The sequence below is a fragment of the Camelus dromedarius genome, chromosome 7 (genome assembly GCF_036321535.1).
Source record: "Camelus dromedarius isolate mCamDro1 chromosome 7, mCamDro1.pat, whole genome shotgun sequence".
Taxonomy (NCBI): domain Eukaryota; kingdom Metazoa; phylum Chordata; class Mammalia; order Artiodactyla; family Camelidae; genus Camelus; species Camelus dromedarius.
The window spans coordinates 5458863-5471794 of record NC_087442.1 but is presented as its reverse complement, the minus strand read 5'-3'; the positions used below and the strand labels follow the sequence as shown (position 1 = coordinate 5471794).

Here is a 12932-nt window from a genome sequence, read left to right as displayed (position 1 = left end):
ATCATTAACAGCCTTTTATTTGAAGAGGAAAGTAATCTACTGAGAGATAAATGATTTCTAAGGGCAAAAGTGGCCAATCAGAAATCAGAACCGAAATTTATTCTTCCTTACTGTCCTATAGGAAGAATTTCCTTAACCAGACGCAGGGTCAAAAAGCTATCCAACTTCTCAAAAATGGTATATTTGTGTAGATAAACATTCATATTGACTTCGTCTCCTCTCACCTTTTCTTTTACCTCTTCAAGCATAAAATGCCTTGATCATGGGCTAATGCAGGGTTGTTTTTTTTTCACATTTGCATGCCCTGCTGCCTAGATCAGCTGCCATTTTACCAAAAGAGTTTCATATTTGGCTTATTTGAGAGCTGTTGTTGAGCAGGATGAGTTTTTCAAGCAGAAGATTTCAAACAATGCACACTCTCTTACATAATCTTGTACAATATTCAGTGCCTGACTAGGCAGATGCCACTACACCCTATGGATTTAATTCCCTAGAAAAGGATTCCTGTACATTCTTGGGGAAGACAAAGTCAGACTAGGACCTAATACTCTTTTGTTTATTTGTATGTTTGTTTGCCCTGAGAGCAGAGCCCTCATCTGATAGTGGAAATATTTGCCTTTTCTTATACAACTGGTTTTGTGCTTGCCTCTTCCACTAATAAAATATTTTGAGATTTTTGTAAGTTTGTCTTTTACTTCTTTTCTTTTTTAATAAAGCAGTTGTCTCCCAAAATGACATAGTGTTTTGTTTTAATTATTATTGGGGGTCTTAATTATTTTTATACCTTACATTCAATCTCACTCTTTGCCCATTTCTTGTTTATTTTATATTTTCTTTCACTGTTTATAATTCTCAGATATCATTAAGTTTAGGCATTCTGACTCCTTTGATAATAGTATTAAATTGTATATATCAATTGATTTACTACATCTTTCCTTCCACATGCTTAAGAAATATTTCTGGGAGACACTGAAGAGAACTGCTCATCACTCCTCAAAAATTACACACTGCTAAAAATAGACACCCCAATCCCAGAGAACAAAAGACAAAGGTGAGGTATAGCCAAACAACCAACCTAAATATTCCCCCCACCCAAAACCGAACAAAAACAACAAAAAAAGGGCTCCTTACTTAAAAAAAAAAAAAAACACAGACAAGGGCAGTCACTCTGTGACTCAGTTCTGCAGGTTTCTGGAAAGGAGCAACTGCAAGTAGGAAGGCTCAGTTCTAACCTGTTCCACAACTGGGCTCCAGTAGGTAGAGAAGTTCTTCATGAAACCCAGTGGTTCTTTCTCGTGCAAAAGAAAATAACTCTCTCAGTGGGTCCCTTTGTAGGTGCTTTCACACAGAGACAGATCCGGATGGGGTCTGTTATCAGAGTTACTCAGACTCAGGCCGACGGCATGAAACTGATCTCTGGAGAGATCGGCACTCCTGCAGAGGCACCGTGGGCTCAGGGGCCGCAGTCTGGGGCCTGTGTTTTCCTCTTTAACACTCCAAACAGCAATTTTCGCAAGTCTTAAAGAGGAAACTGGAGGGGACGAGGAGCTCGCAGGCTCCGACGACCGAAAGCATCCCACTGGGTGACAGCACGCCCTGCATTCGCTCTCGGGTTTCCACTGCGGCAGTTTAGCCTCTTTCCGGAACGGGGAGTCCCCAACTGCGCGGAAAGGGGGCGCATTCCGTGGCCCCATTTTCCTCCTCGCCCTGCAGCCCTGCCCTGGAACCTCCGGCCGCGCACGCGGCCCCTCCTCGCCCCGCGCGCTCCCAGCCTGCAGCGCCGCGCCTGGTAAGGGGAACTCGGCGGGGGTTTGGGGACCCTGGAGCCCGCCTTTGAGTCACAGCTACCGATTTCTGGTGTGATTCACATCGGTGACTTCTGTGTGTCTCATTAGTGAAACGAGGAGCTGATGGGGAGTTGGGGCAACAGCAGATTTGGAGTGGGACGGAAACAGGTTTGGGGACCCTTCACCCAAAAGCTGCAGTCTTTTCCGCCCAACTGCCTACTTCTTAGCGCTTTTAATCTTCATGAGCTTCACAGCGTTTCATAAAGCTTCACTAATAATTCATCATCTCATTTGACAGATAAGGAAACTGAAACCCTGAAGGTGCCCTAAGTGGGGCACAATTTTCAATTTTACCCTCTTAACTTCTCCTATAGCGCCCCCACCCCTATCCCTGACAAGCGCCACATTCCAGAGAGTCCTGGGTGCGGGGAATGGGTTCCTAGGGCCCCGTAGAGTAAATACAGGATCATTATTTTCCAACCTCCACTGAGCCACGTGTTCCAAACGAGACCTCTCAGTAGACATCGTCTATGACCCTGAGCTTTTGAACACCACTTCATCCTTCCCCAGATACCCACAATTTTCCTGACACAATGTAAGACTCGACACTACAGCAAACAGACTCATGTTTAGGATGTATAGGAACCAATCCTTTGTTTGCTAAATCTTCTGTGAGAGTCATGTTTTGAAATTCCAGTGCTAAACTACAAAATAATACCAGGAAACAGGGACTGGGGCAGGTAAGTGAAAGAGATATTTATGAACAAGGCAACAAAAAATTATCATCTTTCCTAAAACAGCATGAGAGAGCCTGCTTTCTCATGGTTTGATAAAATAAGGTGTAATCATGATAAAATCATATAATTTAAAAATCAGAATATCCATTATGTTCATTTGCTTCGACCTCTTTCCTAAGCTACATCCTCCTGCTCCTGTCACGTACAGTTACAATCTCTGCTCACATACTGCCTGCCACTCTCTCATGACTCCTGGTCCCATTCAGGGGAAGTTTAGTAGGATTTTCCTTGTGGAGAAGAGATCTACCTCTGTTCTTTATGCTCCCTTTTGTGTCTACTATGAGATTGGTACATATCACGTTCCTTCAAGGTTACCATGCTTCCAGTCTTTTCCTACGCTTTGTTCAGCCCTTTTAATATTTTGTCCGTGACTCATTTTAACATCTCCATCAATATCCTTTCTGACTTGTCTCCAGACACTCTGTTAATATCTGCCAAAAAAATCTATTCCTCAGTGGAACATGTCTCCCCCAGGAGCCTGACCCACTTGGAAGATAGTTCAGAGTACCACTGTGCCACACCTCTGCCAATGTAACCTGAATTTGATTGGCTTTTGGGACAGCCACATAACTCCATTTGGATCACACTGATAATCAAGTCATAAAAACACCAGGTTGTTTTAAACTGAAATACTTCAGTTCAGAGCAACTCCTGCCCCTGCCATTTTACCTTTGAAAAAGCTTTTTTTTTTTTTTGGAAAAATATGCACTCAAGATTTTGCAATACAATGGATGGCGTTGGTTTGGGGGCAGGCTTCCAGCCTGTTTGCATCAGTTTATGTCCAGACCATGGATGACAACATTGGATGTGGTGTTCCAAGAGGCTTATTATCTTCTTTGGAATACTTCCCCCCTGTGGAATCTAGGAGAATACACAGGCAAAATGATCCATTTTCATTCAGTCTTAGCTCTGTGGTAATTGTGTGATCTTGAGCAGGTCAGTTAATGCTCAGTTTCCTAATATTTTAATAGAAAATTTAATACCTATCTTAATTGCATCATAGGGGATTTAGAACAATGAAAATAATGGGCATGAAAGAAACTTGAAAATTATAAATGGCTGCACAGAGGATTCTTATCATGGTGAAATTCATCATTGACATTGTCACCACTGTCATCATCATCTCAACCACAGCAATATATTGATTCCAACATATTTTTCGGAAGGAAAAGAAAAGGAAAGAAAGAAGTTGTCTTAATATATTCTGATGATGTGAAAAGGGATGGTTTTCCCTAATGAGGACCATTTCCACTCATTCCTACTGAATGAATAGAAAAATGTGAAAAAGATAGAAATAACAGAATCAACCTGAATAGCAAATCATGAAAACCATTTTGAATTCAATGGTAATCAGTAAAATGCAAGTTTACAACAGCTAAGACATCCTAAATTATGCCCATAAGGGTGACAAAAAAGTTGAAAATGTAATATCACCAAGTATAAAGTGACAATTTGGGGAATTCTCACACATGGCTGGTGTGGATTAGCACATCTTGGAGTCATATTTAGCAATATCTAGTTAGGTGGAAATTATATGTCCCAGCTAAATTGTTGTACATGTGCACAAGATGTGTACGGGAATTCCTCCCCAGCATTGTTTGTAGTAGCAAGTTCCATATTTGGAACACCAAATGTCTGTTAAAAAAGAGTTGGATAAAATATTACTATCTACAGACACATGTGTAGGTAGAAGTGTAAATACACAAATGACAGTGATACATAAAACCTCAGATTTTGGCTGTCTCTGTAGGGAAGAGGGAGGGACAATAAGACTGAGGGAGTCAAAAAATAAATAAATGGAACTCCTATATGTGTAATGTTTAAACTTTTTCAATCAAACAGGATATCAGCAGTAAAAATGCCAAAACACTTACATTTGTTCATTGCAAATGATGGATATTTGTTTCATTACTCTGTGTATTTCTCCACTTACAAAGTTTGTTTCATAACTGCATAATCTTTAAAACTAAATAAATAAAATACAGTCTCAGAGTTCATCTAAAGCAGTGTTGCACATTGCATGCTGGCCTTTTCTAAAATACCAAGAATGATATAATATTATGCCTCATCTGAATGAAACATTTATCCCCATGGTTTTGCCAATTTCTGGTTATGTCTGGTGGTATTTTAAAATAATGATGATTATAGGGAGACCCATCATTGTTTATTATTGGAGGAAATTGGAGGATAATTGGAGGAAAGCCATTTGATTAAAAACCGATCAGGAAATGAATTTATCTTGAACTTGTCCTGAAAGGTGATTTTTTTCCCCTCATTCACAGCACCACCTTCTCTCCACCGGCTGCTCAGGGCAGAGGAAAGAAGGTGGCCATGCTTGGCCCTCTGTTGCTGCTTCCTCTCGTGTCAGTCCCCACAGGAGCCCTTGATTCCCAATTCCACACTCCCAGTGGACGGTACATTGTACTCTCCTCTTTGCCACTGGACTGTCTATCTGATACAAAGGGTTTCAGAAAATGCCCAGTATTTCAAACAAACCAATGTCATTTACATCCAGGCAATTTTATTCTCCATTTTAGCAAGTTTGCCTACTTTGAATAAAAAAAAAAAAAAAAGTCCCACTTCTCATTCCATAGAAGAATGCTTTCTTTCTTTCATGCTTTTTCAAGTTGAAGGGAGATAATCAACCGATTTGAGTTTTTTTCCTTCATTTTTCTTTTTTTTTATTGAAGTATAGTCAGTTTACAAAGTTGTGTTAAGCACTATTTACAATAGCCAAGACATGAAATAATCTAAATGTCCATCAACAGATGACTGGATAAAGAAGTTGTGGTATATTTATAGAATGGAATACTACTCAACCACAAAAAATAATAAAATAATGCCATTTGCAGCAACATGAATAGACCTGGAGATCATCATACTAAATGAAATAAGCCAGAAAGAGAAGGAAAAATACTATGTGATATCACTTATATATGGAATCTAAAAAAAAGGCAAATGAACTTCTGTTTACAGAACAGAAACAGGCTCACAGACATAGAAAACAAACTTATGGTTACCAGAGGGGGAAAGAGGTGGGAAGGGATAAAGTGGGAATTTCAAGATTTGCAGATACTAACTACTATGTATAAAACAGATAAACAACAAGTTTCTACTGTATAGCCCAGGGAACTATACTCAATATCTTGTAGTAACTGATAATGAAAAAGAATGTGAAAACAAATATATATGTATGTATAGGTATGACTGAACTATTATGCTGTACACCAGAAATTGACACAACATTGTGAACTGACTAGACTTCAATTAAAAAAAAGTTGTGTTAATTTCTGGTGTACCGCATAGTGATTCAGTTATACACATATATGTGTATATGTGTGTATATATATATATACATTTCTTTTCATATTTTTTATTATAGGCTATTGCAAGATATTGAATATAGTTCCCTGTGCTATATAGTAGGACCTTATTGTTTATCTATTTTATATATAGTAGTTAGTGTCTGCAAATCCTGAACTTCCAACTTATCCCTTCACTCCCTTCCCTTTCCTCCTGGTAACCATAAGTTTGTTTTCTATGTCTGTGAGTCTATTTTTGTTTTGTAAATAAGTTCATTCATGTCATTTTTTTAGATTCCACATATAAGTGATATATGGTAGTTTTCTTTCTCTGTCTGACTTATATCACTTAGTATAACAGTCTCCAGGTCCATCCATGTTGCTGCAGATGGCATTATTTTATTTTTTATGGCTGAGTAGTATTCCACTGTATGTATTATTTATTATATATTAACATATAATATATAAATAATAACTTCAGTAGACATTTATGTTGCCTTCAATAATCAACTGATTTGTTTTAAAATATTTCTTGCTTTCCTGGTTGATGAGAAAAAAGCAACATTTCATTGTGTTAACATAACCTAGCATCACCTGGTTTGCCTAAATTTATGTACAAATGTTTGAGAGTAAAATAGGAGATAGAAATTAGCAATAGAAATGGCTCATCTCAGGATAACTATTCTTGGGTGTCTGAATTGGAGGTGTTCTCAGGCCTTACCACCTCCCATATGGACACTTGGTTTTTATTCTTTTCCTTCTTTGTGTTCCAGAAGAGAATGGAAGGGCTTCAGAGAAGCACATACGGAACTATGGCTGAAGGTAAGAAAGCCTCCAAATTCTCAAGAGCTCTAGACACCAGAGAAGAGTAAATATTTTCTCTCCATCTACCTCTCACCTCGAACATGGTGACAGAGAAGAAACCTACTAATTTTAAACAGCAGAAGAAAAAGGCAGCTATGGTCTGTTCTTTATCCTCCGATCATCATCACACTCCAGCCACCCCAGAGTGTGATGCTCTCCCCTGTGCATGATGTGTGGGAAATGAGGAAACGTAACTTCGAGTTAGAGGTTAGGGGATTTGGAACCGAATTGTGAAAACGATATATTTCCTCTTAGCTGAAAAGAGGAAAAGTTCCCCATAGAGATTTAGTAATCATGTTTGCTAAAACAAAACAAACAAACAAACAAAAACTGGAATACTTAAGGAAAGGAAGACCCAACACAGAGTAAAAGGAATAAAATAAGAGAGTTTAGGAGCCTAAAATGCACTTAATTCATTTGAGCTTCTAAGAACCTTAGATATTCTTGGATTCTCATTCTCTTCATCCCTTGAAGATTTTAGCTCTTGGTTCAGTATCACCCCCTCCAACACCACTTTCGTTGTAACTTCCTGTAATTCTATCAGCCAAATAGATGATCTTTCCAACACATGTATTTCTAATGGTCTTATTATCTCTTTAGACACTCATCCATGGTCATCTGTCACACTTGCTCCTTGACATTAACTGCAACCATTCTGTGGTCTCACTTTCAAACCTCCAACTCCCTACCCAAAGAGTGGAAACCCAGGGGCATTTGGCTGGTCCTTGCAGAGAGGTCACTGCAGCTCTGACATCTGACTTCCTTTATCCTCAAGGTTTAGATGAGTGTGATGAGCAGTCTCAAGTGTACCTGGGAATTTGTGGGTGAAAAAGAGACGACAAGATGGTCTCCTCTGTGACTTCACATCATCCACCTCTTTCTAATCTCACATTTACCTAGCAAGATACTGGCCTAAGCACCCTTCCTGGAAAAGCACAGGGATCACTTTTCTTTCACAAGAGCTGTATTTGTCCTGATCTAGATGAAGTGCTTGGAGCACCCTTCTTAGTGAAGCAGCTGTTACTTCACTGTGGGTCCAAGCTCAGGCCCCCAATTTGTGGGCTTCCTACCATTCAAGAGTCACCTAAAGTTGTCTGCAAACTTTTGTGTGTATTCAATTAAAAATTTTGTTTGTTTGTTTTGGGGGAGAGATAAGTAGATCTATTTATTTACTTACTTATTTTAATGGCAGTCCTGGGGATTGAACCCAGGACCTCATGCATGCTAAGCATGCACTCCATCACTGAGCTATACCCTCCTGCATCACATGTATATTTAAATATCACTATTTTGGGGGGACAGAGGCCCATAGCTTTCATGAGATACCATTAGGGATCCATGACCTAAAAATCTTAAGAATCGCTAACTTAGTAACAAACACACACAATTTTTTTATAGGCGGAGTAGAAAATAAGTGGTTATCAAAAGTGTTCTCTTTGAGGATCATCCTGGTGGGCAGAACAGGCAGCGGGAAAAGTGCCACAGGGAACAGCATCCTCTGCCAACAAGTATTTAAGTCCAGGCTGGGTGCCCAGACACTGACCAGGACGTGCCAGAAGGCAACGGGCACGTGGAACGGGAGGAACATCCTGGTGGTGGACACGCCCTCCATCTTTGAGGCAAAGGCCCAGGACCAGGAGATGTACGAGCACATCGGGGACTGCTACCTGCTCTCGGCCCCTGGGCCCCACGTGCTGCTGCTGGTGACCCAGCTGGGGCGCTTCACTGAGCAGGACACGGTGGCCGTGACCAAGGTGAAGGAGGTCTTTGGCGCAGGAGTCATGAGACACACGGTCATCCTCTTCACCCACAAGGAGGACTTGGTGGGCGAATCCTTGGATGACTATGTAGCAAACACAGACAACCTCCAGCTGAAGAGCCTGGTCCGGGAGTGTGGGAGGAGGTACTGTGCCTTCAACAACCGGGCCACTGGGGAGGAGCAGAGGGAGCAGCTGCTGGAGCTGATGGCCGTGATCGAGAGGCTGGAGAGGGAGCTCGATGGTGCCTTCTACACCAACGACCTCTTCTTTGATGCACAGATTCTCCAGCAAGGGGGGGATGATGCACGTGGAGAAGGCCACAGGCTCTACCTGGACAAGGTGCAGTCACAGGTTGTAAAGCAAAAGCAAGATCTGGATCTGAAAGGGGCCCAGAGAAACTGTGTGTTCAAGGCACTCCTCTGGGTCAAAAACTGGATTATTTCTAACATCGGAGTATTCGCTGTTCTTATTATATGCATTTTGATTTTTCTTGCCATGTTAATTAGCTTGTATATTCTTCATAAACACTGAGCATTTTCAGATGATACCTTCAATCAACTTCTATTTTTTCAGAGTCAAGGTTGTTGATAAGGAACTTTGCTTTTTAACATAATTTCACTTTTAATCTCCCTTCCTTGCTTCAGACACACCACCCATTTTCTTCAGGTGCCTTTAGGTAAATAAAATCCAAAGGATAATATCAAAAAAACAAGCAACCCAATCCAAAAACAAGTAGAAGACCTAAACAAGCAATTCTCCAATGAAAACATACAAATGGCCAATAGGCACATGAAAAACTGCTCAGCATAACTAATTGCCAGAGAAATGCAGATCAAAACTACAATGAAATATCACTTCACACCAGCCAGAGTGGCCATCATTAAAAGGTCTATAAGCGATAAATGCTGGAGAGGGTGTGGAGAAAGGGGAACCTTTCTACACTGTTGGTGGGAATGTAAATTGGTGTAGCCACTGTGGAGGTCAGTATGAAGGTTCCATAAAAAACCGAAAATAGACTTACCATGTGGCCCAGCAATTCCACCCCTGGGCATATATCTGGAGAAAAATATCATTGAAGAACACATATGCATCCTAATGTTCATAGCAGCACTATTTACAATAGCCAAGACATGGAAGCAACCCAAGTGTCCATCAGCAGATGACTGGATAAAGAAGATGTGGTACATATGTGCAATGGAATACTACTCAGCCATAAAAAAGAATAAAATAATGCCACTTGCAGCAACATGGATGGACCTGGAGATCATCATTCTAAGTAAGCCAGAAAGAGAAAAATGCCATATGATAGCACTTATATGTAGAATCTTTAAAGGAAAAAAAAAGGACACAAATGAACTACTTGTTATTTATAACTTAGAAGATTGATTTCTTGAATATGTGCAAGCACATTTGACTGTCCTTTATGATTGGATTACTGCATTCTGTTGATTCTTATTTTGTGGTTGGCTTTATTCCTTCAATAAATGTGTAAAGTTTAAAAAGCTAAAGCTCTAAACTGTTCTTAGAAACAATGAATGGTACATGTATGTAAATTTTTTAGTGTGTAGTATATTGTATATATGTATTTACAAGCAATATATTGTATGTGTGCAGTCAAATTGTAACAATTTTACCTAATAAAACTGAAAAAAATTTTAAGTGAAATTTTTTAAAAAAGGAAAAAAATCCAGACGAAAATAATTCCCCTTTTCGTTTTGTTAAAAATTGTGAGGATAAATAATAAACTAACTGGACACTGTCATGAAATATTTAGGAGCTTGCAAAAAGGAAGTTAAGTGGACTGTCTCGCCTCTGGGACCCACTTTTTCCAGTCGTGCTATAGAGGAGGAAGTGTGTTATATTGACAGCTGATAGTGGAATTCCTTATTTTATTCAGAAACATGGTCTGACCTCCTTGGAGGTCATAAAAGACAACACCACATGAGAGAGAAAGATGAGGACATTCTGGGGTGGGGGACACTCTGGAGTGTGAAGAGACTGAGGAAGAAGAGAGGAGGTGCCTGGAGGTGAGGCGGAAGGAGATAAGAGGGGTCTCCGGGGCCAGATGGGTTCCACGCCTGAGGGAAAGTAGAGTCAGTGGCTGGGGATTAAAGGACTGAAATTTCTTGGAGCAGGGTTCGGCAAGGGCCAGATGACGAGGGCAGTGTTTTGGGCTTGGGATTTAGACTGTGTGGGCTCTGTCCCAGCTACTCAACTCTCCCCTCCAAGTGCAAAAGCCGCCATGGACAGGACGGAAGTGAGGTGCAGGCTGCACCCCATACTACTCTATGAGCCCCAAGATTCGAATTTCATGTACATTTCATATGTGGCAATGAAACATTATGCTTCTTTTGATTTCTTCACCCTTTAAAAAATGTGAAAGCCCTTTCTTAACTCCCACGTTATACAAAACAGGCGGCAGGTTGGATTGGCTCGGCAGGGTGTGGTTAGCCAACCCCTGGTCTTAGAGGAAATTTCCATGGTGGGTTGAGCTGTGAGGTAGTGGAGCATCTTAAACCCTAGCGTCAGCCCAAGCATGTGTAATATGTGAGGAAAGGATGTCATTCCACATTTCAGCAGTAGTAAAGAGAACAAGGTGTTATGGTAAAATCAGGTCACAAAGTCAGTGGAAGCAGGAAATCAGATAAGGAGGGCCCAGAGGGGCCCACCTCCTTCTGAGGAGCTGCCCCCATTTCCCTGCTACTTCGTACCTGTAAGGGAGACCCACGGTCGTCCCAGGCAGCCTGTGACTGGATGGGTAAGTGATTCACTCTGGAGTGAGTCTCAGGAACTTGATTGTGACACCCCAGTGTCATTCCCCAAACCTCCACTGGGAGTACAGGTGCACGTTGAGGTCCAGAGTGCTGTCATATAAGCGATTCTAAACTTGTGCAAGAAGTGTTATGACAAGAAGGGCTTACAGTATAGCACAGGAAACTCTATCCAGCTTCTTGCAATAAGCTATAATGGAAAAGAATCTGAAAATATATAGATAGATATGTATGTATGTGTATAACTGAATCGCTTTGCTGTACAAATGAAACTAACATTGTAAGTCAACTACACTTCAATAAAAAATAAAATTAAAAAAAAAAGAAGTGTTATGTATGAGTTCCTCAATCCCGTGAAACCCCAAGGAACTCTGAGTTCTCAGACCAAGGGCCACCTCCTCGATGCCGTATTCCCAAGCTGTGTGACCTAACCTGGTCTCTCCCTTCCTTGACTTAACCCAGTCCCGATCCACACACACTTATTGTGAGTACTGAGGGCCGAGGTCTATGCTCAGAACCAGGAATAGAAGAGAAAAGACGCAAGGTTCCTGCTCCACAAATGCGGCTGTGCTGTAGACGGATGAAGGCATAGGAAAGTGGGTGCGAGAGAAATTTGTCTGGCAGTGGGTGGCGGGGAGGGGGGTCCACCAGAAGGAGAGAGAGGGCTCAGCGGCAGAGGCACCTAACCAGGGTGGAGCTGGAGCTGTCAGGTAAGCCACTGGCCCTCGAGGGAGCCACTTCAGGCAGAGGGAGCCCACGGTCAAGGAGGGGAGTGAGAATCCTGGGAGGAAAGGTGCAGGGAGAGCCGGGGCTGGGTGGGGCCCTGGGCAGCACCCTCAGGGTTGAGGGCTTTCTTGTAAAGAACAGGAAGTCCCTGGAGGCTGCTAGGCAGATAAGTAATTTTAGGGAGATCACGCTGTAGCAATGTGGCACTGGGACAAAATACATGTAAGCCTGGAACAAGGGATAACATTTAGAAGAAAAGAATTCCACCGGTCATCAGGGTCTGAGCCACAACCCAAGGAATGGGGATGGGAGGGCAGGAGGCGGGCAGGATGCATCCTGGAGACGCCAAGGAGGTGGAACCAGCACAGTGCGGTCACTAACAGCAAGTTCGGAAGGGAGCCAGGTTTCTATCTTAGTCGCCCTGCAGCAGTGGCTCCTGTCACTGCCCGGGGCCCTTTGAGGGAGAATGGGTTGCACAGAAGAAGGCAAAGACTTTGCATCTGGATGTGCGACCCTGAAGGTTTCTGGGGCTGGGCCCTCTCATCCTCCCTCCAGGGAAGGCATCTGGACCAGGCAGAAGAGAGTGTTAGGGAGCAGGGCTGCAGGACGAGGGCTGCCCTCCAGGTCTGCAGCTGGGCCATTCCCAGGCCTCCCAGCACCGAGGAAGCGTCTCTTTCCCCTCCAGCAGCATTGTCCCGTCCTCCAAATGATGTTCCACCTTTGCTGATTTCCAAGGGGAATAAAGCTGGAGGGTTAACCCAGGATATTTTGCAATAGGAAAGGAGAAAGGGTTTTGCTAAACCTTTATAAACACAGGAATGTTCACCAAAGTAATTCCTTAGAAAGTATTCAGATATGAGCTCTCTTTCTCCCTCAACTGGCAAAGGGAACTCAGAGAAGACCCGCCTAGGGGCTGGCCCATTTC

At 42.0% G+C, this 12932-nt stretch overlaps 1 protein-coding gene across 1 annotated transcript; it reads left to right on the top strand.

Annotated features, from left to right (window-relative positions):
- The first annotated feature begins 1205 nt into the window (after positions 1-1205).
- LOC105105804 (GTPase IMAP family member 5) lies at positions 1206-11576 on the top strand. The gene is made up of 3 exons (XM_010999629.3): positions 1206-1789; positions 6660-6708; positions 8149-11576. The coding sequence occupies exons 2-3, from the start codon at positions 6666-6668 to the stop codon at positions 9039-9041; spliced, it is 936 nt and encodes a 311-aa protein (XP_010997931.2). The 5' UTR covers positions 1206-1789; positions 6660-6665; the 3' UTR covers positions 9042-11576.
- The last annotated feature ends 1356 nt before the right edge of the window (positions 11577-12932 follow it).